General features: G+C 43.4%; 1 protein-coding gene across 2 annotated transcripts in view; it reads left to right on the top strand.

The window, feature by feature from the left end:
* The window catches only part of XYLT1 (xylosyltransferase 1), a 185,059-nt gene that overhangs the window by 155,419 nt on the left and 5,951 nt on the right, over positions 1 to 23,689 (top strand). For both annotated transcript variants that reach the window (XM_032197440.1, XM_032197442.1), the window contains exons 6-10: positions 2,158 to 2,374; positions 5,091 to 5,267; positions 8,984 to 9,246; positions 12,704 to 12,899; positions 18,794 to 19,127. In XM_032197440.1, coding sequence (XP_032053331.1) covers positions 2,158 to 2,374; positions 5,091 to 5,267; positions 8,984 to 9,246; positions 12,704 to 12,899; positions 18,794 to 19,127 — 1,187 coding nt within the window. The remainder of the gene's footprint in view (positions 1 to 2,157; positions 2,375 to 5,090; positions 5,268 to 8,983; positions 9,247 to 12,703; positions 12,900 to 18,793; positions 19,128 to 23,689) is intronic.

Genomic DNA, 23,689 nt, shown 5'->3' with positions numbered 1-23,689 from the left:
ATTTGCTTGTCCTAGCCATTAACCCAAAAAATCATAGAACTGTGTGCAAGAAATGTATGCAAAAAAGGAGCCTGTTGACTATTATCGAAAACATGAAGCTGTGAGAGACTAGACATCCTGCTTTGAAAGTGGCCATACTCTTCCATTGCCAATTTCGGACAGTAAAGCTGAAGTTGTATAACTGAGCTTTTGGGGATCGTGTAATGTAGGCTGAGGTGGTTTGTATGTTGAGGGTTTTTGAAATGGTCAGGAGTTCTTGTAGTTTGCGGGGTTCTGTTGCAATCAGAAAACCTTCTGTTTGAAAATGAGAATACGGGATGATAGCAGCTGGAAGAAATGACTTCATGGAAAAAAACTTTGAGTTCCTGTTTCAATATGGTCAATAAAATTCCATTATTTTCTTAAAATAATTAAGTCAAATGAGCACTTAGTTTTGAAGGAAATAAATAAATGACCAAACTTTCAGGCACATTAATATTTGATTTGGAGATAACTGCATAAATATTGAATTTGAAGATTACATTCCAGAGCACTGCATTAAAATTGCAAGACTTTTCTATTATCCTTCATAATGGAACATGAAATTAGAAACTTGTTCATGGAAAGAAAAATTCTGCTGCTCACGTCTGCACATTCTCGGCACTGTTGTGTTAACAGAGGAGCTATTCTTCTCATACTGTGAGAAGAGGGACAGAGCTATCAGCAGGACATAGACCCTGAAGTCATTTGTGGTCCTTTTGAAAATTAATACGCACTGTTTTATAACTTCTTCTCGGTTCTTTGATTGGTATGGAATGAAACTTTAGGGAGTCAGCATACAAGGTGGGCAGATGCTCCTGTTCCCAGATGTAGCAGTCCAGAAAGGTTTGGTGTTCCTTAGCTTTTGCTTCATTTCTCCTTCCTTGGGCTGCACATGTTTAAGGACCATTTAAATGTTTTCTTGACTTCCTAACCCTAAAACATTTCTGAGAAGCCCAGTACCACAGCTGGTGTAGCTCAGTATTGTTCGGGCAAGGCAGTGTGCTGCCCCAGCAGCAGTGGCTCCAAGGGCAGGTGCTGGGGGGCTGCTTCTTCTGCCAGTGCAGCATGGGGCAGGGTGAAGCTGGTCTCACACCATCTGTGCGCAGCCCAGAAGGAAATAAACTTCTTATGCTGTGCTTTTCTCAGTAGGTTCTGCAGCTTCTGTTAGCCAGCAGTCTTAAATCCGGTGAGACCTGCGGTCTTGGCCCATTAGCTTGTGCATGTTCGTTACTACAAACAGCCTGGTTAGCTGGCGTTTCTTACTCCTCGGAACACGTGGGATGTATTCAGTACAGCAACTTGCTGTTATTAATGCACTCAGTCCCCATGCGTAAATGTGTGCTAATTCATGGCTGTCCTGCTTCCCTTTTGGGGAAATTATTCTGAAAATGGAATAACAAATAGAAACCTGTATCAGACGGTCCCCAAGCATGTGTGGGCATCTAGTCCAACGTGTTTGCAAACACAGATTGATTTCCCAACTCTTTATTCTTGTTATATTGGTCTCAAATAATTCATTTCCATAACACTACAGTTCTGCAGTTGCTCCTCGTATTCATGGTTCAGCAGTAAACAAAACATTCCCTATAGACTTGAAAATGGAGCGAACATACTCATTCTACAGCAAAGAGCAATGCAATTGTATTTCTTCCTAATTAACTATACCCCAGTAGAAGAATTCATGGAATAATAACATAGAAGGTAATTGGTCATTTTGCCTTCCTGTAGAGTTTGCTGTTTTTCAAAAATTACATGTTTATTTTGAGGCAGAAGCCTATCACACAGGTTGGGTTTCGTTCCTTTTTACATTATGGAGGTTTTCCGGTGTAAAGAGTTAATGAACATTACAGATTTTCACACCGCAGGGCTCTGTAATTTGCACAGTTTTGTCTTAAAACAACAGAAGGTGTAAATGACGTTTAAAAGCATTCTGTTGATCTTTGCCCCTACAACTGAATGTATAAATTATTAATCATTTATTAAACCTCTCTGTGTTATTTGTGAGTAGAGCAGACATATAAACAAGTGACCTCTCTATCCTTTTATTGTTTGAGAAAGTAGCTTCTTTATTTATAGAGCTGGTGCTGATAACAAAACACAAATTAACTTCTAATGGCTGGTTTTGTACTCCCTCAGATTTATTCGAAAACAGGGGCTGGATCGGCTTTTCCTGGAGTGCGATACACACATGTGGCGCCTGGGGGACCGGAAGATCCCAGAGGGAATCGCTGTCGATGGAGGGTCGGACTGGTTTCTTCTCAACAGAAAGTTTGTGGAGTACGTGACTTTTTCCAACGATGATCTTGTAACAAAGATGAAGAGGTTTTATTCTTACACATTGCTGCCTGCTGAGGTATGTGAATTCAGAGCAATCCTTCTGTTTTCAAAACTGCAACTTTTGTGCTTGTCCCAGAGATCACAGAATCCTAGAATCATAATGGTTGGAAAAGCCCCCCAAGATCACCTGGTTCAGCCATCCCCCAGCACCAACATCACCCACTAGGCCATGTCCCCAAGCACCACGTCCAACCTTTCCTTGAACACCCCCAGGGACAGTGACTCCACCACCTCCCTGGGCAACCCATCCCTGTGCCTGACCGCTCTTTATGAGAGGAAATGTCTCCTCATTTCCAACCTAAACATCCCCTGGCACACCTTGAGGCCGTTCCCTCTGGTCCTATCACTGATTACCCATGAGAAGAGGCCAACCCCCAGCTCCCCACACCTTCCTTTCAGGTAGTTGCAGAGAGCAATGAGGTCTCCCCTGAACCTCCTCTTCTCCAGACCAACCCCCCCAGCTCCCTCAGCCCCTCCTCACAGGACTTGTGCTCCAGGACCTTTTCCAGCTTCTGGACATGTTCCAAGGCCTCCATGTCCTCCTTGTAGTGAGGGACCCAAAGCTGAACACAGCACTCGAGGTGCAGCCTCGCCAGAGCCAAGTACAGGGGGACAAGCACCTCAGTGGTCCCTCTCAAGCCCCTCTTAAGCCGTAAGCCCCTCTTAAACTCAGCTGAGTAAAGGCTGCGCTTCACACTAAGGGCCGGGCCCTGACCCGTGTGTGGAAATCAGAGGATTTTGCCTGATTTCAGTGGGCTTGGAATCATCCTGCTGTTGGTGATGAAAATTTGACTCTCGTGATGAGTAAGCCCTTTAGTGTTAGAACTACTTCTGCAGTTGTTCAGTCAATTTCTTTGTTAGTGGGACATCTTTCCAACGAGTGGCTTTGTTTTATACTTTTGAGCCTATTAATCAATTACTGAACAACCAAAAATCTGGCTGCCATTTACTTGCGAATTGTTCCTCTGCAAAGCCTTTGCAGGCTATTAGACCTGGTGAATTGTCTTCATAAGTAGCTGTCCTATTACCCATCCCTTTCATGTAAGAATAAGAATTCTACCAACAGAGGTTTATTGTTCTGTTCAAAACTCAGCTAGAAGGCATCATCACAAGCCATTTAGATCACTCAGGAATTGTTTGGCTACATGTGGTGCAGACAGGAGCGCACACCAGGATGGGTTTTTGTCTGGCATGCAGCAGTTTGTCAGGGAGACGTGGTTTCTCCTAACAGAGCCTGGAGCCCTGCAGGCTGTGCTACACCTGCCCGGCAGGTACAGCGCTGCCCTGGCGTGTCAAGCTCTGCTCCCAGGGTACGTAGCATGCAGCCATCCCAACGAGACCCTGTGACTGCCTTTAAAATGACAGCTTTCATCCTTGCTAGCAGCCCCTGAACATTCTGAGGGATTGATGAGACCAATCTTGCAAATTTAGGCTTATTAGCTTGCAGTGGAGTGCAGCGATTGTCATCTTATGATAGGAGTTTATTATTCCACACACACGTTGAATAATCTTGCTTTAATCCCATTTCTGTTAAAAATCACCTTTTCTCTCAACTCCGATAACCTTTTCATCCATTATCTAGGAAAAATTTCTGTATCATTATGAAAGGACACAGGGCAATGGGTAATTGGGTAGGGTTTTTTTTTCTTCTTCCTCTCGCTTGAATGAGAATGGATGCCTTTATGGGTTTAACCACACAGTTCAAGCATAAAATCCGTATTCACTGAGCTGTCATTTAACATTAAAAAGGGTAGGGGGATTATTTGGGGGCCAGCCATGCTAGTGTTTTGCTGGTTATTTATAGATCTTGCTATTACTGATTTTAAAGAGAAGTCACTGCTCCTAAAATTATCTCTTGCAGAGCTAAATTTGATCTTATTCCATAGCTTCTCTCTACAAGATTTTCTTTGCAAGATACATGGCTAGCTTCTTAAAATCACCCTGCCTTCACTGACCTGTTAACCTGCTATATCAGTCCCCATTACTCATGATTTATGTAATAGCTGATACTACGGAGATATAATTAGGATAGCCCAATAGGAATTCCTTCGTGCCTTGAGTCAGCAAATAAAGACTTATGATTTCAGCTGTAATTGCAGGAGGCAGAATGTCCTTCTGATGCCTGGGGTGAACTGTGTATTTCAGTACAAGGCCATTCAACTAGCAGTGGTTTCAGAGTGCTGGAAGATGCATAGACCCACACAGGAGCTGAGACCATTTTGCGTAGTTACCAGGGTGGTGGCTGTGGTTTGAGAATTGTCTTCGGAAACAACTTGAGATTTATCATCAATACATTGCTCAGGAAAATAGTCCTAAATCTGTTAGACCATTAGGACTAAGTTACAAAGAGAAAAAATGGGAGTTTCTAAGAACTGCTCTTACAGCTGAAATAAAAGTAAAGTAATTGCTAGCACTGATGCCTTTCCTGGAGCCCTTTGGATCCCGATGCCCAAAGCTGGTCATTTCAGAAGTATGATTATTCTGTGCTATGTTATTGTGGAATGGCCTCAACTGTATGTTATTACAGTTTGAGGGTGTCTGTGTGTAGTGTGCTGGGATTTTTCAGGCTCAATAGAATGTGTATGTGTGGAGTGCTCTTCGTACATGGCAAAATGGTAGAGCTCAGTAATTCTCGCATTCTGAGAGAAAGTAAGTCACCTGCATTAGCTTCAGGCCCATAGGAAAGAAAGTCCAAAGGCGTGAATGCACTGATCTGATCTGTTTTCTTGCAGTCCTTCTTTCACACTGTTCTGGAAAATAGCCCATACTGTGACTCCATGGTGGACAACAATCTGCGCATCACAAACTGGAATCGTAAACTTGGCTGCAAGTGTCAGTACAAGCACATTGTTGACTGGTGTGGCTGTTCACCTAATGACTTCAAACCAGCAGACTTCCACAGATTCCAGGTAACTGAACTGTTCTCTTCTCTGGTACCCACAAAGTAGGTTTTCCACCTCTGCCAGGGTGTGGAGAGCAATCCAGCTACTTGGCTGCAGCAGGTTGTAGGAACGGAAGCTTCCACCCCATCGAGCAAGGTGGAGAAAGAGTTGTGAGGATGCTCTCATCTTCACTTTAGGAGAATGACAAATCTGTTCTTCTGTATTTTAACCCTTGACTGCTGTGTGGCAAGGTCCCAAGTGGGCAGGCTCTTTGGACTGGTGGATCTGGCATTGGTGGATCTGCTGTGCTAGAAAGGAGGGAAGTTTGACACACCTCATACTGTAGCAGTTTGGTTTGGTTTTTGAAGTTCCAGCTCAGGTGCTTTTGTGATTTTATGAATGTCATGGCTTTCATTATGTAGAAGTGTTTTTTTTTGTCTTTGGAATAAGGCTTAAAAATGAGTGCCTGCTAGTCAACCAGGCTTGGCAGGACTGCCTCAAAAAGTTTAATCGGTTCCTTTGTGATACGATTTCCTCAAGACAGACATGAGAGCAAATCCTTGTGCTCAGGGGAGCAGTGGCTCTCCAGACTGTATCTGGCCTGTGTATCCTCTGTTAAGAATGAATGACTGCTTGTTTCAAGGTCACCAGATCTGCAGTTCTGTCCTTACAGCTCCTTGAGGTTCCCTGCATAAAGCATATTTGTTCAGGCTTTGTGTGGGATGGGGAATGTGTTACCCTACAGCACAAAAATGATGACTGCTTCAAAACAGAGACCATTTCTTTATTGTACTGTGCTGCCTACCAGACACGAGTGAAGTCAGTGACACGGGCGCTCACAAAAAGAGCAAATGAGATGTGATCTAAGAGAGGCTCTGCTGTCCCAGACTCTGATCCCAGGAAAATCTCCAGCACACAATAAATGGCAAGCCTTAAAATGCTTCTGCAAGTCTGCAAAGGCTGACCTGCTCTGAGCTGGGAAAACAACCCACAACAACATTTCAGAAAACAATCGGGCAAGCTGAGCAGCAAGGGAAAGATCAGCATTAGAATAGATGTAAAGGCAACTTGTGACACTTGCACGATAAGAGAGCCCCTCAGATGAACACACCGCACCAGAGGGCTTGCCAGCAGTTCCCACAGAGGCACAAAGCAAGCTGCAGAGGAGGAGATCAGAGAGCCCACAGTGTGTGCCGCCTCAGAGTAAAAACGAACATCCTGAAAAGAATTTTCAACCGTCTCAGGCACTTTTGAACTCCTTGGCATCTCAGAACCCATGCCCAAACACTAGCAAGGCAAAACAAAGCACTTTGAAAAGCTGATGGGTTCTGAGTAGTGTATAAACCAGTAGTGTACCTGCAATTGTGTCAAGTGCAGACCAAAAATCTCTATGGGATCGGTCAGAAGCTGAGAAGCCTCAGCCGCAGGTGGCCTCTCTCCCAGAATCCTGTTACCACCATAGCAACAAATCCATAGAGGCAAAATGCTGCTCTGCCTCTTCTGAGCCCCGTGCCCACAGGATGCTTTGCTGCCTGCCTGCCTAATGACATGTTCCAGTGCTGCAGGGTCTCCAGGCTGACACAGAGAGAGCCTTCCCCGTCCCTCCTGCATGTGGAAAGCCTTCCAGAGCAAGGCAGCAGGAGGTGGCTCCTGGCACAATGTGGTTAGCACCTGCAGAGAAAAAGTAATGTTGTCTTCTGCCATGACAGTTATCTTAAATTTCTTGCACAGATTTTTTTTTTCAAAATTATACTGGTTCCTGCTAACCAGGTATTTGGGAATAATAGAGCTGCTGTCTCACAGTCTTGATATCCAGATGTTTGTGTTGCTTCCCTAAAAGCTAGCCATCAGACCTGGCTGAGGCAGGTGCCGAAGAAGGGCTGGAGAAGGCTCTTGAATTAAGGGTAGTGTCTGGCTTAGAGAATTCGTTCTGAGGAGAGAAACAAGGCATTCATGCACTAAGATAAATAAAATGAGCATTGCTTCAAGTGACTTTTTTTTCTGCAAATATGCAAAAATGGACATCAGGGAAAGAACCCAAGCTGTGTGGTAATGCTGGTATCTCTGTGGGCTATGAGGATAACTGCTTTTGAAACCAGACGTGAAAGAAATTTGTGTCTGTGTCACTAGTCAGGTGAAAGCACCATATTTCGTCTTGAGTTACAGCAGCCATTTTTATTGTATTTACACCAATAAACAAAGCAAGACCAGGCCATGGGCTAAGAACTGACACACAGTAATCCACACTGTTTAAATGTTAGCATTCTCTGTGGCATATTTGTGACCCATGCCAACTAGCAATGCCCAAGCATGGCTCAGGAGAAAGGGCCGGGGTTGTTCCCTACAGCCAGCGCAGGTAAATGAGGCCCCTCTGTCCATAGGGAACAGTCCAAGCAGTATGGATGCAAGCTGCATCACACCACTTGTCCTCAAGAGCAGAGGATGAGCCCTGCCCTGTTTTATTCACCAGCATTAGCTCTGTCTAAATAACCTCCTACAGCTTTGTTTTCACTGAGACATGTTCGCACATTGCATTAGCTATTCTGCTGTAAATAGTCTCTTCCCTGTGAGAGTATGTGCCTGCAGAGTAGTTTGTAAAGTGATTGAGGAATTGTGACTGAGTTTTAAAAGTTCACCTTACCTTAATGCGAGTTGACTTCCAGGGTTATCCTAGGCATTATTTCAAAACAACTGACCCACTTGAACCATTTAATTGGATGACGCAAATGATGGAGTTGTGTGTTATTTGTTCTGTCTGTCCTCAAACAGAAGGGATAAAATGCATCATAAGAGATAGATATGAAAAATGTTGAATTTCTGATGTTTTAAATGGCTACTTGTCACACTCAATTCATTTTTCTTCCAAAAATGTTTTTCAAACCAATAAACAATGTACAGTGCTCTAAAATCCCATGTCCAAGTAACAAAGGATCCTTTCCTATCAGAAGAGTAACAGTGCAACCCATGGTTTTCCTTAAACTGCCCGTTTTATTTAACACGATTTTTACCATATCCTACATATTAGCAACAGCCGTAACATCTAATTTGCCTTCATTTTCATGTCCTAAAATGATTTAGCATTTTCCCCTCATTTGAATGCAGTACTGCCTGAAAAATCAGGAAGATAAGGTTGTCTGCAATGACAATATATCAAGGAGAGCTACAGAGACTGCTGTAATCACCCCATTCAGTTGGGTTTTCACACAACAGCAGTATGTTCTCTCAAAACCTCAGCGTCGTCTCCCCTAAGCCTCACTGATGGAGAACTTCCCAGTAAGGGCACCTGAAGCCTACTGGCTGGTATGAAGACCTCTGCTGGGCTTCTCTGTTGGTCTGATCTGATTCAGCATCCTTGGTGGGCATTGTGAGCCTTATTCCTGTTTGCAAAGGAATTTATTCTGAAAGGGTGACGCTTAGCCCAGGGCAGAGCATTTGTGTAGGGCCAGCCTACATGGAGGCGTCGGGCTGGCTGCACACACGTAGGCCTCACATCATGGCCACCTGTTCTCCACAGGAGAGGCTTGCAGGGAGGGCAGGGCTCTGCATTTCTGCAGCAGAGCAGAACCATTTTCACCAAGGAATTGCATAGTCTGTATCTGAATCTCACCATGGTCACTGTTTACGTCACCTTTGGCTGTGGGGAAGTTCTCTTCATGCCCTCAGCTCCAACCTATTGCTTAGGACAGTGTCGTGACTGAAAATGGGAGCTCACTCTGGTGTCTTTTCCTTTTGTATCCCCACAGCAGACTGCCAGGCCGACTTTCTTTGCCCGCAAATTTGAAGCTGTGGTCAATCAGGAGATAATTGGCCAGCTGGACTATTACCTGTATGGCAACTACCCGTCTGGCACCCCCGGCCTCCGGTCGTACTGGGAGAACGTGTACGACGAGCCCGATGGCGTGCACACCCTCAGCGACGTCGCGCTCACCATGTACCACGCATTCTCCCGCCTGGGCCTGCGGAGAGCAGAGACTTCATTTCACACTGCTGGAGACAACAGCTGCCGGTTAGTTTGGGTCATTCTGTCTTTTTTCTGGGTGTTTCTGAGGAGGCAGGCTGGACTGCAGGATGCTGGAGGAGGTTCATCCACTTGGATGTCCTGGCTCAGAGCGCAACAAGCAGGGCCAGGCAGCTGCAAGAGTAAAGCGCTTATTTCTAGGAGTATTTATGCCTGTAATAAACTGTTGGTTAGTCAGGGCTGACGTTATGTGACCTGTTTTCTGCACTTTTAAGGAGCTCCTTTGCAGCCTGATGAAGACTGACAGAATCCAGTTGGGTGCTGCTGCCCCCACTGCTGCGTTTTCTTTATTAATTTCAGTGAGTGTATTATACCCACAGCTCCTAAACCCTCCGTGTGATTGCAGCAGAGGTCATGTTCACCTCTATTATGCTTACGAAAAGCACAGGACAGGATTTCAGAATTAATCTAAACCAGGCTGGTTAATGGCCCTTGCTTGTTTGCTCCCCTGGGTGCACAGAGAACTACTTGCTCAAGCTGGGTTTGCTGCTTGCTTCCTGCAGCTGTCTGTGCCAAAAATCTTGCAACAGGTGGGATCCATTAACATCAAATAAATAAAGTGTATGTATATATAAATATATACATATATATAGCAAATAAAGGCCCTTACTGGAGGAGAAAAAAAAAAAAACTTACGTGAAAAATGAATTTAAAATATGTAAGTCTAGCAAATAAGAGTTCAGTATAAAACGGTTTTGAAGGAAGAATTCCTGGTTTTAGACTTCAACAGAAAAGACTCACCTCATGGTGGATGCTTGCTGCCTGCAAACACATCTGAAGCTGTTTAGATTTAAAGCTGAGAGGGTTCTTCTTTTAAAGTCTTACATTACAGTCTCTTAATTCCTTCTTCAGAGCGTATTTTTGGGACCCTGCCTTTTGTAATCTTAATGGAAAACACATACAGCCTAAGTCAGCAAGCATGGAAGAGAGTCCTTGTGTTTTGACAGATAGAGTTGGCCCCTCTTCTTGTGTTCTTTAAGGAACTGAATGCGCCGTGACCTTCTTACCTAGTCATGGAAGTGCTGAGCAATGTCCTATTTAGAAAGATGTGGCACTAAGTGGTCCAGATTCCTATTACAGCCTTGCCAGTAAAGGTTACCAGTGCAAAGCAATAAATGATCAATAACAATTAGATATAAATAATCACTAGTAGCCTGACTTCCTTACATGAAATAAAGGCAGACCAAAAGAAGTCCTGGGGTCATTTGTCCTGCAGAGTGAAGGCAGCAGCAAGGATGAGAGCTCTGTATAACCAGCACTGAAATAATTTAACAATTACTTCTGTGCTTATTCCTTTTGGTGGTGTTCCGATGATGATTTATATCAATAATCATTTTCATTTCTGGGGAGCTTTTCACTGCACAGGAACTCAAGGTGCTTTTCAAGCTTGCTCAGATTATATATAGGGAAGTCGCATCATCCCCCACTGACTGCAGCTGTCTCCAGGATAAAGCGAAGCTCCTTTACAGTGGGCTGCAGCCTCACAAAACAGTGCAAGGAACAACTGCAAGCAGTGATAGCTAGCGGAGGCTTCATTTTCATACCTACCTAAGCCCCCTCAAAGCATCAATGTCCAGTTTAAATCACAGAAAAATGGGTAACCCTCAGGTTTATGATTCACATCTTTTCTCTCTGGATACTCTGTTGTCTTTCCACGTGTGCATATATGCACTTACTCCTGCCCTCCCGTAATTTTGCATGTCTCTAAAGCAGTAACAGCAGGAATATATTTGGGCTGAGCACCTTGACAATATTCCCTGTGCTGTTAGGGCCCGCAGCAGCAGGAAGTTAGCTGATATTGCAGTCACAACCCCAGCTCATTTCACACTGCTGCAGGCACTGCGAGGAAAGCCTCGACCGCTTCACATCACATTTGGAGTCAATCCCATGCTGCCTCCCACAGCTGCCCAGGAGACTTCTGTAAGAGAAGCTGCCTTGCACACTTTTCTAACAAGGGCTAGCTCACAGCGTCAAAAAGATGTGCCCCCTGCAGACTGCTCTGGTACCAAATTAGATTGCATATCAGCATCTTCAGTGGAAGCAATGCTAATGTGCGATTGAGATTTAATTTATTTCTCTCCATCTCTAGATGTTTTTACTCACTGCTGCCAAGAGACAATTTACTCAGACTATTTCAAGAATATTGTAAATATTTGCTGCTGCGCATATATAAAACAGGAGGCCTTAGTGCTCTGCACAGAAGTCAGATTGTTGCTGATATTGGCTGCATAGCTTTGCTGTGCTCTTCCTCAGTCCTTCAGTGCTGCCCCGTTTGTACCCCGTCTTGTTATCTTTATTTCTTAGGCTCTAGAGACTTCCTTCTGGGTGTTGCTGGTGTCTGGTAATGGGAAGTCATTCTTGGTTAGCTCTCTTCCTGCTAGTGTCTTGGGCTATAATAACTAGCATAAGGGGTCAGTCTTAGCTGACTTGACTGGGAAGGTTTGATACTGGTTGGTTCTAAATGTGTTGGAAGCACACCTGATTGACAATTAACGTCAGGGCTGTGAGTAGCAAATTACTCGATTTCAGAGCCATGAACATATTTTAAGTTGTTTTTTCATCCATATGTGCACACATACATCATCACAATTCTTTCTAAGATTACAGCAGACAATTGACCACAAGTTTTAATTATTTGAGTCAATGACTACATGGTCTCTAAAATCCAAACCATAAGAGAAGGCTCCCAAGTATTCCAATTAGAGGTTTTTCCTTTGTGTTTGACCTTTTTTCTCCCGTTTCTTTTTAATTATGAGAAAGTAAAAAAAAAATGTAAAAAAATGGCAATTTCCATCTCAAATCTTTAAGGAACATGAAGTCCATTCCCTAAAATACGGGTACTGGATCCTAGTGTCCACCACTGCTGTGCAACCCTGCAGAGCGCTGCCCCTGGGGCATGAGCTGGAGACCAGATTTATTGGCACAGCACGGTGTGGGGCATCAGCTCGCCCTCGCCCAGCCTCGCAGCACCCTCTGCTGTCCCCAGCCTGCTGCTGTCCCATCATCAGGTACCATCGGGGACTAACCCTGGTGAGGGCAGAAAAAAAGAACGCTGATTCAGAGCAATAAATACATTTCTTGAACATCATTTATCCTTGTAAACAACCTATTAATGTATATCTATGGGTGGCACTTTTTACCCACTTTTTTACCCAGTTAGTAAGGGAGGGGAGTTTTCTGGCATGTGGAGGTATCTCCTAAGGAGCTTAAAGCTCTGGGTAGCTTCTGAATGAGTTTATATTCTTAGTAACTTCTATGTTTTAGGGTAATCAGAACAGCCTAAGAATATTAGGTAATGAGTCATGAACACATTTGAAATCTCTTAACGTACAGTGGTGAATTTTCTAGTTAAAATGAATGCTTCTTAAGCCATTATCTCCAAGTAAGCGGAGATTTCATGTCTCTCGTGTGTAACCAATGGGCGTGTGCATGTGCTGTTTTACAGATACTATCCCATGGGCCACCCAGTTTCCGTCCACCTTTACTTCCTTGCTGACCGTTTCCAAGGTTTCCTAATTAAACACCATGCCACCAACCTGGCTGTCAGCAAACTAGAGACTTTGGAAACGTGGGTAATGCCAAAGAAAGTCTTCAAGATCGCAAGTCCACCCAGCGATTTTGGAAGGTTACAGTTCTCAGAGGTGAGTATTCATAGCCACCCAAACGATTGCATGCTAGCTCAGCAGCCTTTGGAAATCATATTTCCATGTAATTTTTAGCTCAGAGTGGCTCTGCAGTGTAGTGCACAGCTTCTTTTTTAAAGGCAATACTGCGGTGAACCCTCACTTCTTACGTTACCCTGAATATTCTCATTCCTTGCTGACAAACTGAAGGTGTTTACTGTTGTAAAAGGGGCTCAGAAACTTAAAAGTTTTGTGATTGTGATTGTTACGACTGCTGTGAAAGATACGTGGGAGCTGAAAAATGTGATGTTTCTGCAGCTCCGGATGTGAACAGGGATGTGGTAAGCATTCCTCTCAAGAATATGCTGGGGGGAAAAAAAAAAACATACATAAAGCTAGTGATAGGCAGCAGTGCCACATATGAGTATAATATTGATACTGTAACATGAAAGAGAAAATTATCACAGCAGTGGATGAGATTTCCCACAAATCCTGTTATTTCTTGTAGGGAGTTGTCTCCGCATCTGACATACACTGTAAAAAGTGTACCCTAAAATACATCAGGAAAGTTGACCACTAATAGGACCTGACATCTGTGTTCTGTTTTAAAGATACAACTGTCTGAGCAGTTAATTTCGTGATTTTTCTTGTTAAGCCACAAATTTCAATTAAGGCACAAAATTGATTGAACAAATGCGTTCCAGTCATTATGGCCAAGTCCATAAATTACCGTCTTCTTGGGCAATTAAGAAATGCCTAGGTAGGATTCAGTGTTTTGGTGTGCATGGCAAATCCATGACATTAATGTGCCATTAAAGAGATGGATGGAAGGTGTGTTTCGTTTATCAGTGTGTCTGATGGTAGACTTGCCATTTCATGCAGTGATAAATGATCATACAGGCTTTAATTCTTGTGATTTGTAGGAGTACTTCTGCTGTTTATTTGATACTTTTAATCTCGCCTTCAGCCTGATGCCTGCTCTGAGTCTTTCTTTCGAAAGCAACTGGGCTGGCAGCAGGAAGAGTTTTTTCTAATTGCATGATCAAACCAAATACATTATCTCAGTATTTTAGAACTCGAATAAAAGTATTTAGAAAGATTACATCTGACTTTGTTTCAGGTGTAGGGAGGACGCAATCACGGGATCAGAATTTACTCACTGGCCACTTGCCCGGTTCCCCCTTTTCCCAGGGCATTAGAACCAAACCTTTTTTCCCCAAACGAGCCCTGCAGCAGCCACGAGCCTGGCCCACAGATGTCCTGGAGCAGCAGTGCCCAGCATCAGTCTCCCCTGATGAAACAGCAGCAGCATGTTGGTTGCTTTGCTTGCTGCTGTGCTGTGCTCACAGCTCTGCCGAGCGTGGTGTCTTGCAGGGAGGATGCCCGAATCCCACCAGGCTAATGAGCCAGTCCTCATGGCCTCATGGACCACGGCTGGTCTGCAGACAGCCCTGTGTGGTCTGCTGCTGCAGCGACGCTGTGTGAGTGCAAAGCATGGGGAGGATTTAATCACCTCTCAGCTTTTTTCAGGCTGAGGAAATGTTTTCTTCCATTTAAAATCTGTGAAAACAGTTTTGGTGGCTGCTTACTTGTTTTCATTATTTTTTCTCGCCTAAACTCATGAATGGTCCCCTCCTTTCATAGATGATTCATATTTTAAAAGACCAGGAGGTGCAAAGTCAATCATTTAATTTTTTCTTAATTGTTTATTTTACTTTCTCCCTTCCCTTGGCCTGCAGTCATCTCTGCCTCTGAGCCAAATTATTCTCTCAGATACCCTGGTATAAATCCAGCATTAACCTCTTCAGCTTCAGTATGGCTGGAAAGCCTCTCTGCTGCTGCTGCTAATTAAAATGCCACTTCCTTGTCAAAGTCCAGCAAGTGTAAAGCAAATTTAGCTGTTCGGCTAAGATGAGGGCACCAATGTTTAGCAGGTTAAACACCAGAAAAGAAACTTAGGATTTGAGCTTATTGAGACATAAAACTGCTGTGTTTTTTTCAACAAATTTTATCCTATAATCTGGCAGAAATTTAAAATGGAATGGAGGTGTTTGGGCTGGGAGCTTTTTCCCTCTCCCAGCTCACGCCAGTGAGACCAACCAGGAAAAGCACAAATACACTGAACATGCTCCTGGGTGTATTTGTGATGCTGAGACACAACCACAATGGCAGCAGAGATGATAGGGTCTCTCCGAGCAGGAGTCAGCCCTTCTTGCACTCTGCTCCTTGGCTTTGCTTCTCACATTTACCATCTTGGCCAGGGTTTTTCACCATACGTCCCATAAAGGTCACCTCAAAAAATTAGCTGGCTGGGCTTCCTAACAGGCCACTGGGGTTAATAACTGTTTGAACTGCACAAGGCTTCTGCACTCATTCTTGGGCTGAGAAAATAAAATGACATTACAGGAAATCCAAGAGAGAAGATTTCCAATCATTATCTCCTTTTCTTTTAGAAGTTCCCACATCTCCTAACATTGGCTTGCACATAATGCTCACACTATGTATCCTGTTAGTCTGGATCCATGATAACTGCTACATGGAAAACAGAAGATTGATTCGCTGTAGAGCACTAGTCTCAGCTCAGAGTATATCAGTGGAACACAAAGTTCATTTCTGGGCTTGTTAAGACTTGTGATTCATCACAGAGAATAAAATAAACTAGGTGGCAGGCAATTAGTGTGCATTGTGTGAACCTAATGGTCCTGTTTGTGGTGAGCAATGAGACACAAACCCATAATCAAGGCATAATTTATCTTGGGAAAATTTTATCTTGGGACTGAACAGAGATAGAAACAGGAGTTTTAAGCCAGTGAGCGAGTTCCAGCTTTCCAAGCATACCCCGTGCTCAGTGTCTGCTCTTGAAGCCCAGAATAATGGTGATTAAAATAATGATGTGGAAAATGTTGGCTTCTCTGCCACATCCCTTCGTATTTTATCAGTTGTTCATTACTGCTCGATTCCAGCCCGTACTTTGTGCATTCCATTTGAAAGTGAAAGCCTACTTAAAATGTTTTAAGGGGCTATGAAAAATATTATAGGACTGTAGTATCTTTTGGCCTGTAAAATCAGACAATTCAGTACCAGGGACTCAGCTGTGTAAAGTTCAAGAGAAGAGGTATAAACCTCTGAATAGTGCGTTAAGTAAAATTCCTTTTAAAATACTGTGCTTCTAAAACCAGCTTGTCCTGCAAGCTGCGCAGCATGAGAAAACAACTGGTAATAAAGGGCAGGCCCTGTAAATAGATGGTGAAGCTCCCTGCCTTTCCTTCCTCTAGTGTCCTGTGGCCCTCCGTGAGATGGCAGGGGTGCTCCTGCCACATCCTTCAACTTTTTCTTTTGGGGTTGCAGCTGAACAGACCTGTTTGAAATCAGTAGCAGCCACTGAGAATGTGGACTCCCTGCCCCAGCTCCCTTCTTGGGACTAACACCGCTGTTTGATGCTGGTGAGGATAGATCTGTGTGGAGTTTCTTCTCACAGAAGGCAGGCGTCTCTCTGCTGGTGGAAAATCATTCTCAAAGACGAAGGCTGGCAGTACTTCCTAAAAGTTGTTCTAGCTTGAATTTCTTCAGTGTCTCTAGAAAATCTCGAGATAGCAGGAGTTGAATAACATTATTCCCTTTCTCTTGAGGTTTGTGATCAGCCTTGCTTTAGAGGGGCTGCAGTATTCATAGATGAGACACAATCTTCTGCTTAGCTAGGCCTGATGCCATTTATTGCTTTGAACATTATTGGGATTGGTAAGGAAGCCTTTAGCATGTTTAATTCTGGAGGATGAAGTCATCTTTCTTAAAGGTAAGAAATACTGGGTATATTTCAGTAATAAATACTGGGTGCGGCACAAAGAGCTGTTCCTTACAGGGTTTTCTTTTCCCCAAGAGGGTGCGCATTTGTTGCACGTGTTGTGGCTTTATCATCTCCAGGTCTCCTGAGCTCCATTAGGTGTGATACGGCCACACTCAGTGAGGGTCAGTGGAGTAGGTAATAAGATCTGATCAGGAAATTTCCTTTCCGAGCTTATTTCCATAAGCTCAGTCAGTCTTGTCTGGAGAGTTCGCACTGACAGCTCCTCACGGCAGTCGATGCTTGGGTCTGATAACTGGGCTATGCTGTCTAGTTGGATTAGCTGGCGTGCTAGGTGAAACACCTCCGAAATACCAGCCATTCTGCCGTGCTGATTGCAGAGTAGCAGAAGGCTCATTTTGTCTCTTACTCTGCAGTGTCATAGTCCTATAGGAGCAATTCATATAATGACAGATGGATTTGGGATGTTAGGTTTTTATTCCACTGGCCTTGTGGCTTTCTGCTAGTAGTCCTCCTGTAATTTGTCTGCCAACCACAGTGATTGGTCTAAAAGGGACTGGGAACTGGACAGCTTCCCGTGTAGAGATCAGTGGTAGCTGACATCAGGTAAGTGTTACATTTTCCAGGTCTGGGGGATTTGGGCATTATGTTGGGACCAGTTATTCTCAACAATTAAGGTGAAATCTAGCAAAAAGAGCTTTGAAGCAAATTGGCCACAATTGTTTGTCATGCTTCAAGGAAAGCAGAGTCCAGCGTCTCCCCATGCCCCACGGGAGGTGAAGATTAGGGACAAGGGCACTGGGGACATCTTTAATATCCTCATATGCTGAAAGAGAGGATCCTGTCTTTCTGTGCCCAGTACTCCAGAGATCACTTAAGAGACTCCAGTGGTTTCTGTGTAGGGAATAAGTCAACTCATAGGTCATCTGTGCTGATTGGAAATTAACGCCAAAGAACACCCGAAGGGCTATGAGAAATTTTGGTACCAGGCTGCTGAAGACATCGGTATGATTCTCCAAGGAACGACATCGGATGTCTGCTTTCCAAAAGGAGGCAAGGGGTTCTGCTCTTTCCTTTAAATGAGGTCACTCAAAAATCTTTTTTGATACTGATTACTTTTGATTTGAGGTCACAGGATCGGGACCTCATGGGACAAGGAAGATGATGGGTACTTTGTCCAAAAGCAATAGGCAACCTTCAGTCCTGTGGTCCACTCTGTTTTCTTTTGAAGAATTTATGGAACTGGTCTGTTAACATTCAACCTCATAAGCACATGCTAGATACAGTGCTAAAATAGTTTAAAATAAATAAATAAATAAATAAAATCTTTCAGTTGGCCTAAGATGGCCAATTTTCTATGTTTTTGTGCTATCTGTTTACAGATGTGTTTTTTCAGTAGTGTACAAGTGTTTAATGGCAACAGCTTGTAAATTTGTATCGTCACATGGGTTATGGGTGAACGATTAAAATTCTTATAAAGAACATTGAAATATGAAAGCTGCTAGGAAAAGGAAAGGTCTATTAAATATTTACACTAGATTGTGAATCAGCTGCTTTACTGTTAGTTAGAGAATAAATAAAAAACAACATCACTGTTTTGACAGTAAGGAAAGAATTTACCGGAAATAACCTCCCGCATCAGGGAGGAAGGGGGTGCAAGGAAGCAGCATCTCACGTATATGTTGTAGCAAAGGACCCAATGTGATTTGTCCTAAGGCAGCAAATGCTCTTCCTTGCTCTTAGCAGTAGCTGGGTAGCTGCCTCTAACGTGTATTATACATGTTGCTGACACAGCAGATGAGGGTCATATGCACTGCTATGTCTGTGTCCAGTCACTAGGCTTGGTTCTTCATGGACTACTTCCATGTGAGGAGAGCTGCTGTAACTGGTGACGCCACTCTTACCATGGAAAAACATCTATATCAATCAGAAGTGGGCAAATGGACAAAAAAAACTAAAAAGCCTCAATTTCAAGTTTACGTCATATTTGTATCCCTTGTGAATGTCATTTGAGAAATACGATTTGTGTGTCCGGAGAGACCTCATGTGACACAAGGGTCTCAGATGCTTGCAGAGATGATGTCAGCAGCAATGTGGTCTCTGATTTCAGATCGGCACCGAGTGGGACGCCAAGGAAAGGCTTTTCCGCAACTTTGGAGGACTCCTTGGGCCAACAGATGAGCCAGTTGGCATGCAGAAATGGGGGAAGGGCCCCAACGTCACCGTTACTGTCATTTGGGTGGATCCAGTCAATGTAATAGCAGCAACGTATGATATTCTTATTGAATCCAGTGCCGAATATACTCACTACAAACCACCTTTGAATTTGCCCCTGCGACCCGGTGTCTGGACAATAAAAATTCTACACCACTGGGTACAGGTAGCTGAAACCAAATTCCTCGTCACTCCTCTCACCTTCTCAAATCGGCAGCCTATCAAACAAGGTAAGTTTTATTATTTGGTAGAGGAATAATACAGTTACTGTGTCTGTATTCACTGTAAATGCTGTTGGTAAAAATGAAGTAGCACTGCATTGGAAACAGGGAAAATAAGGGAATATTATAAATAGTAAATCAGAAGAATTTATTGCACCAAGACAGGCGAAAGTGTCTGTATCCAGTCTGTAAAGCACAGCCACTTTGAACAAAAAGCTATTTATATCTGTAAAATACGCACAGTTCAAAATGCAGAGAAGTTCAGACTCTCAGTAATCATAAAAGCCATCACTTAGAAATAGGAAGAAAAATGGACCTTTCTCTGAAGCTTTGCATTTGCATTTGCTCATAAAGAGTTACAGATGTTTCAACTGCTATCTTGACAAAGTCTGTGTGTTTAATGATAAACAACTTTAATATATGAAATCCTGGATTAGTCAGAATTACCCTCGGCCGGAGCTACCTGACAGGTTGTCAAGTCCAGGCACTCACTTTTGCCTGATACCTGCCAAAAACTGCTGTGTACATGCCAAACACTCGTGTTACAGAAATACCTATAAATGCAGCAGTCCTGGTAGGTGCAGTATCAGACCCAGGCTTCATTTTTTGAAAGAAAATGTTTTCGTCCCTGCAGCAGCAGCACTGAGCCATCCTTGGGCTGCCAGCATATGCAGACCTCCAGCCCCTGCGTCATTTGAGTGCCTGGCTCTTCAGCCAGTACCAAGCACCTTGGGCTGTGAGAAGAGAGAACATTTTGTAGCCACACCTGTTTTCTTATTCACTAAGATCAAAACAAGTTTGTTGCTAGGAATATCTTTACCCTTCTGCTTAACATGCTCGAGTGCTTCCATCTGCCTAATATTAATATTCATAACTTTAGACATCTTAAAGTTGCTAGATACATGAATGATCCTATTAAGTTTTCAGAAGTTCTTCTTCCTGACAAGGCAGCAAATAAACTGAGTCAGGCATTTACCTTCCAGCATAACGTGCTGCTTCTGTAATGCAAACACCACCAGACAACTCCTGAGAGCTAATGCAGCCCTTATCTTGCTCAACAGGAGTCTGATTCTACACATTTCTCACCAGAACAGCTAACTTACTGATTTCTTCTTCTAACATTTGGTGGCATCATTTCTTAAGCAGAAACTAAACCACGGACAACCTGCTGCTGTTATTAGGTAATAGACAGTGATACATTTTGAAGGAACACCATGTGTAGGAGAAATAAGTTTTTTAAGTTTGAGGCAACCTACTTCTAAGCACAGCTGTTACTGACTTGTCTCCCGTAAATAATGAATTCCATGTTCCTTGCTAATTTAACAGTTAAGGCATAAATTGGATTGAAAATGTGGCACACAGCCAGCAGCTGCTTTCTGATACAATGGGAGAATGCAGTGGAAAGTTGAGTGTGTCTCAGACTTCAACTGGGAGTCCACACTTAATGGTGTAAAGCGAAAAGTGTCTTTGGTCCAAACTCTTGAGTCTCAGATAATTCCACTGATACTATGGAGCCACTCCGTATTGCCACATATAACAAAGAAAAAGTTGGCACATCAGTTGACCAGGAGAAGATCTGGCTCATATTTGTTGTTAAAGAGCCCTATTCATTCACATGGCAATGAGAATCTGCTATAGGAATGAAATACAGAGCTTGGGAACAATATTATCTAGGGAAAAACCCTCAGCAGTGATTTGCTACTGATGTTGGGGTGCATAATCTCCATGTGTCTGAGGTATGGAGGTAAAGGAGAAAATGAATTACAGGGCAGATAGTGACACTCCCCTCCTGTTAGAATTATATTTACAATGCAAATTTTTGGGTGTTTTGTTTGTTTGTTTTAAGGCTTTCTGTCTGAGTGACACTATTGTGCTCTGTGCTGGCAATTGTCATTTAGCTTTGATTTCCAGCTTTTGTCAGTTTGTCACCACTTTATTACTTAAATAGATTTTTCTCTGCCAAATAAAGGCATTGTGAGAGTATGACAGAAGAATTAGAACTTCTAAAAGAATAATTTCTGTTACTGTTGTAGACAATGTGAAAGCTGACGAAATCTCCTAAAATGAAGGAGTAGTATTATTGTCTTGTCCTAACACTGAAAATAAAACACACATCAGACTTAGCTGGGAGCTGTCAGCAGAAGAGAGGAGTATGCTTTAGTAGGGCTTGGTTTAGCATGTTGTTCTCCCCAACATCTTCTTTCACCCCCAAATAATAATAATAATATTAAAAAGCTGTATAGCTCTTGTTAGAAAGGTCTCCCTTATAGGTAACTTGTTACTCCAGCAGCTTTTTTCATACCACTTTGCTTTATTTGTTTCACCATGATTAGGCCCAGTCTGCCTCATATACACCAGACATAGAAACTGGAGTCCACGTAGTTACATACATAAAAATCTGTGTTTTGTGCATAATGTGTCATTCTAAAAAATGTTTGCACAGATCTGACAGCTGCCACTAAACTCTTGTATCTGGAGAGCAAGAACATGACAACTATCACTGTATTTGCCAAACCACTGCATATCTACATGATTTCAGCACAGAGCACAAGGTAAAGTTGCTCATAATTTCTCAGCATCATGAAGGGAGCAACTTTCTCCTCTGTTAAGTAAACTGAAACGTGTTCATTCCTGTATCATGACTCTTAAAATTCATGATTACAGTTTGAAATAAAAAAATTAATTCTGGGACAGCTACCAGCAAAGACACTTCATTTAGCAGTTAATAAAAACAGCATATGCAGCTAGTTTACTCATTTTTTATTCCCATTTATTTATTAATTTTGGCCTAGAGTCTGTGCATGCAAGTAAAACCAAGGAGGGAAATCAGGGACGTTTTTTTTTTCTGTGATATTATGTCCAGATGTGCATAACTGACAGAATGTGAATTGTTTAAAAACAGGGACTCATTGCCCTTTACAAAAGCTAGATCTATAAAAGATCAGAGATCAGTTCTTATATGGTGTTTTTGAGCACACTTGGAGGTTTGGGATGTCTCCACAGTAAGCGAGCCTCCCAAAGCTATTTCAGTGGGAGGTTTGGAGTCCAATATCATCTGTTCTTTCTTGCTCCTCTTTCTCTACCAGGCATCCAAACCTGGGCCTGTTTCTCTGAGTTCTGTCAGGGATCAGTTTTGCCTTTCAGCAGACCCTTCTGGCTCGAGTGCCTTCAAGTGTTTGCTTGGTTGGGGATAATGGAGAAAGAAGGGGAAAAAAGAGGGGGTGGAGCACATGAACTATGTGAATTTGCCAGGTAACTCATTTGGAGAAATCAGGTTCAGCTTCATTTGGTCCACCACTGTCTCCTTCCCCCTACGTCCCTCACAGCCAGATTCTCTTTTCTTCTTCTAACTGGCGATTTCGGGGTTTCTCACCATATGGCTGAGTGTGTTAAAGCCAAGAACCCCGTGCTCACTGTAAGGACATGAGGGAGCTGCCAAGGACCATCAGGCTGCCCCAGGACTGCATCGTGCCAAGACAGAAAGGGAGTGTAACGTGGAGGAGACAGAACAGGGAGAAGATGACTAGAAGATCACTAGCAGTGACTATACACTGGAACGGGGCTTTCTCACTGTCTGCTTTCAGCAGCCTGAGTTAAAGAGCAGTTCAGAGGCTCAGTGTCCAGGTCCCCTGCACAGGGACTGGAGAGGCAGAAGCAAACAACAGGCATAATCCAGGCTGTTTAGCCAGCAGTTCTCAGACTCACCCGAGCTACCAAGTATATTTCAGTTCCCATGAAAACACAGCAAATTCAGTAGAGGCTGGATCTGCATCTCCATCATCTCCCTTTCCCACCCACTGGTGCTGTGCAAAGCCTGTGCAAAGCGCTCGTGCCGGGTGTGATCACACACAGCTCCTAGGAGCACAGAGAGGTGCAGGGAAAAAGCCAAAGCAATTTCATTTTCACATTTGAGTTTATATTCATGGCAAAGTTTCCACGGTGATCTCCCAGCTGGAGTGATGCTAATGAGTTGTCACGCATTTACTGTATAGTACCTGTTTCATTAAACCCAAATAGGTTACTGTGAGCCAGTGGGCAGATTCACTTCTGGGGCAGATAAAGCCCCATACCTCAAGCCAATACCAAATGCTGGATTGAAAATAAATAATTAAATGAATTAAAAACTTCTTCCTTCAAGTAAAGAGGGCAGGGACAGAGAGCATCCTTTTCTTCCTCCTTCAGAGAGACCTTTCATGTTTGGTTCCTACCACGTTCACGTGCCCCTGATGTGGGGCTTCTGCTCCCTGCTGCCCCACCACAGGGCAGGGAGCCCCAAACCCCAGCTCCTGGTCCAGTGCCCTCCAGCTACAGCTTCCTCTTTCAAAGGCTTGACGGCATTAGCAGACATCCTGTGATGCACACGCATCTCAAAAGCCTTTTAACCTAATCCATATTTATGGATCATCTTAATTAAGTATATACTGGGAAACCTTTGTTTTGCCGTTGGTTATTTGCAGTGGCTCAATCAATTCTAATTGCATCTATACAGATTATAAAGTGGGTGGCAACTTGTGTCAGAACTGCTGTGATTTCTTTAAATTAACCAGCTGTAACATGACATGTTCTTGATA

Source organism: Aythya fuligula, chromosome 15, assembly GCF_009819795.1.
Source record: "Aythya fuligula isolate bAytFul2 chromosome 15, bAytFul2.pri, whole genome shotgun sequence".
Taxonomy (NCBI): Eukaryota; Metazoa; Chordata; class Aves; order Anseriformes; family Anatidae; genus Aythya; species Aythya fuligula.
The sequence above is the reverse complement of the archived record's forward strand: the minus strand, read 5'-3'. Positions and strand labels throughout refer to the sequence as shown.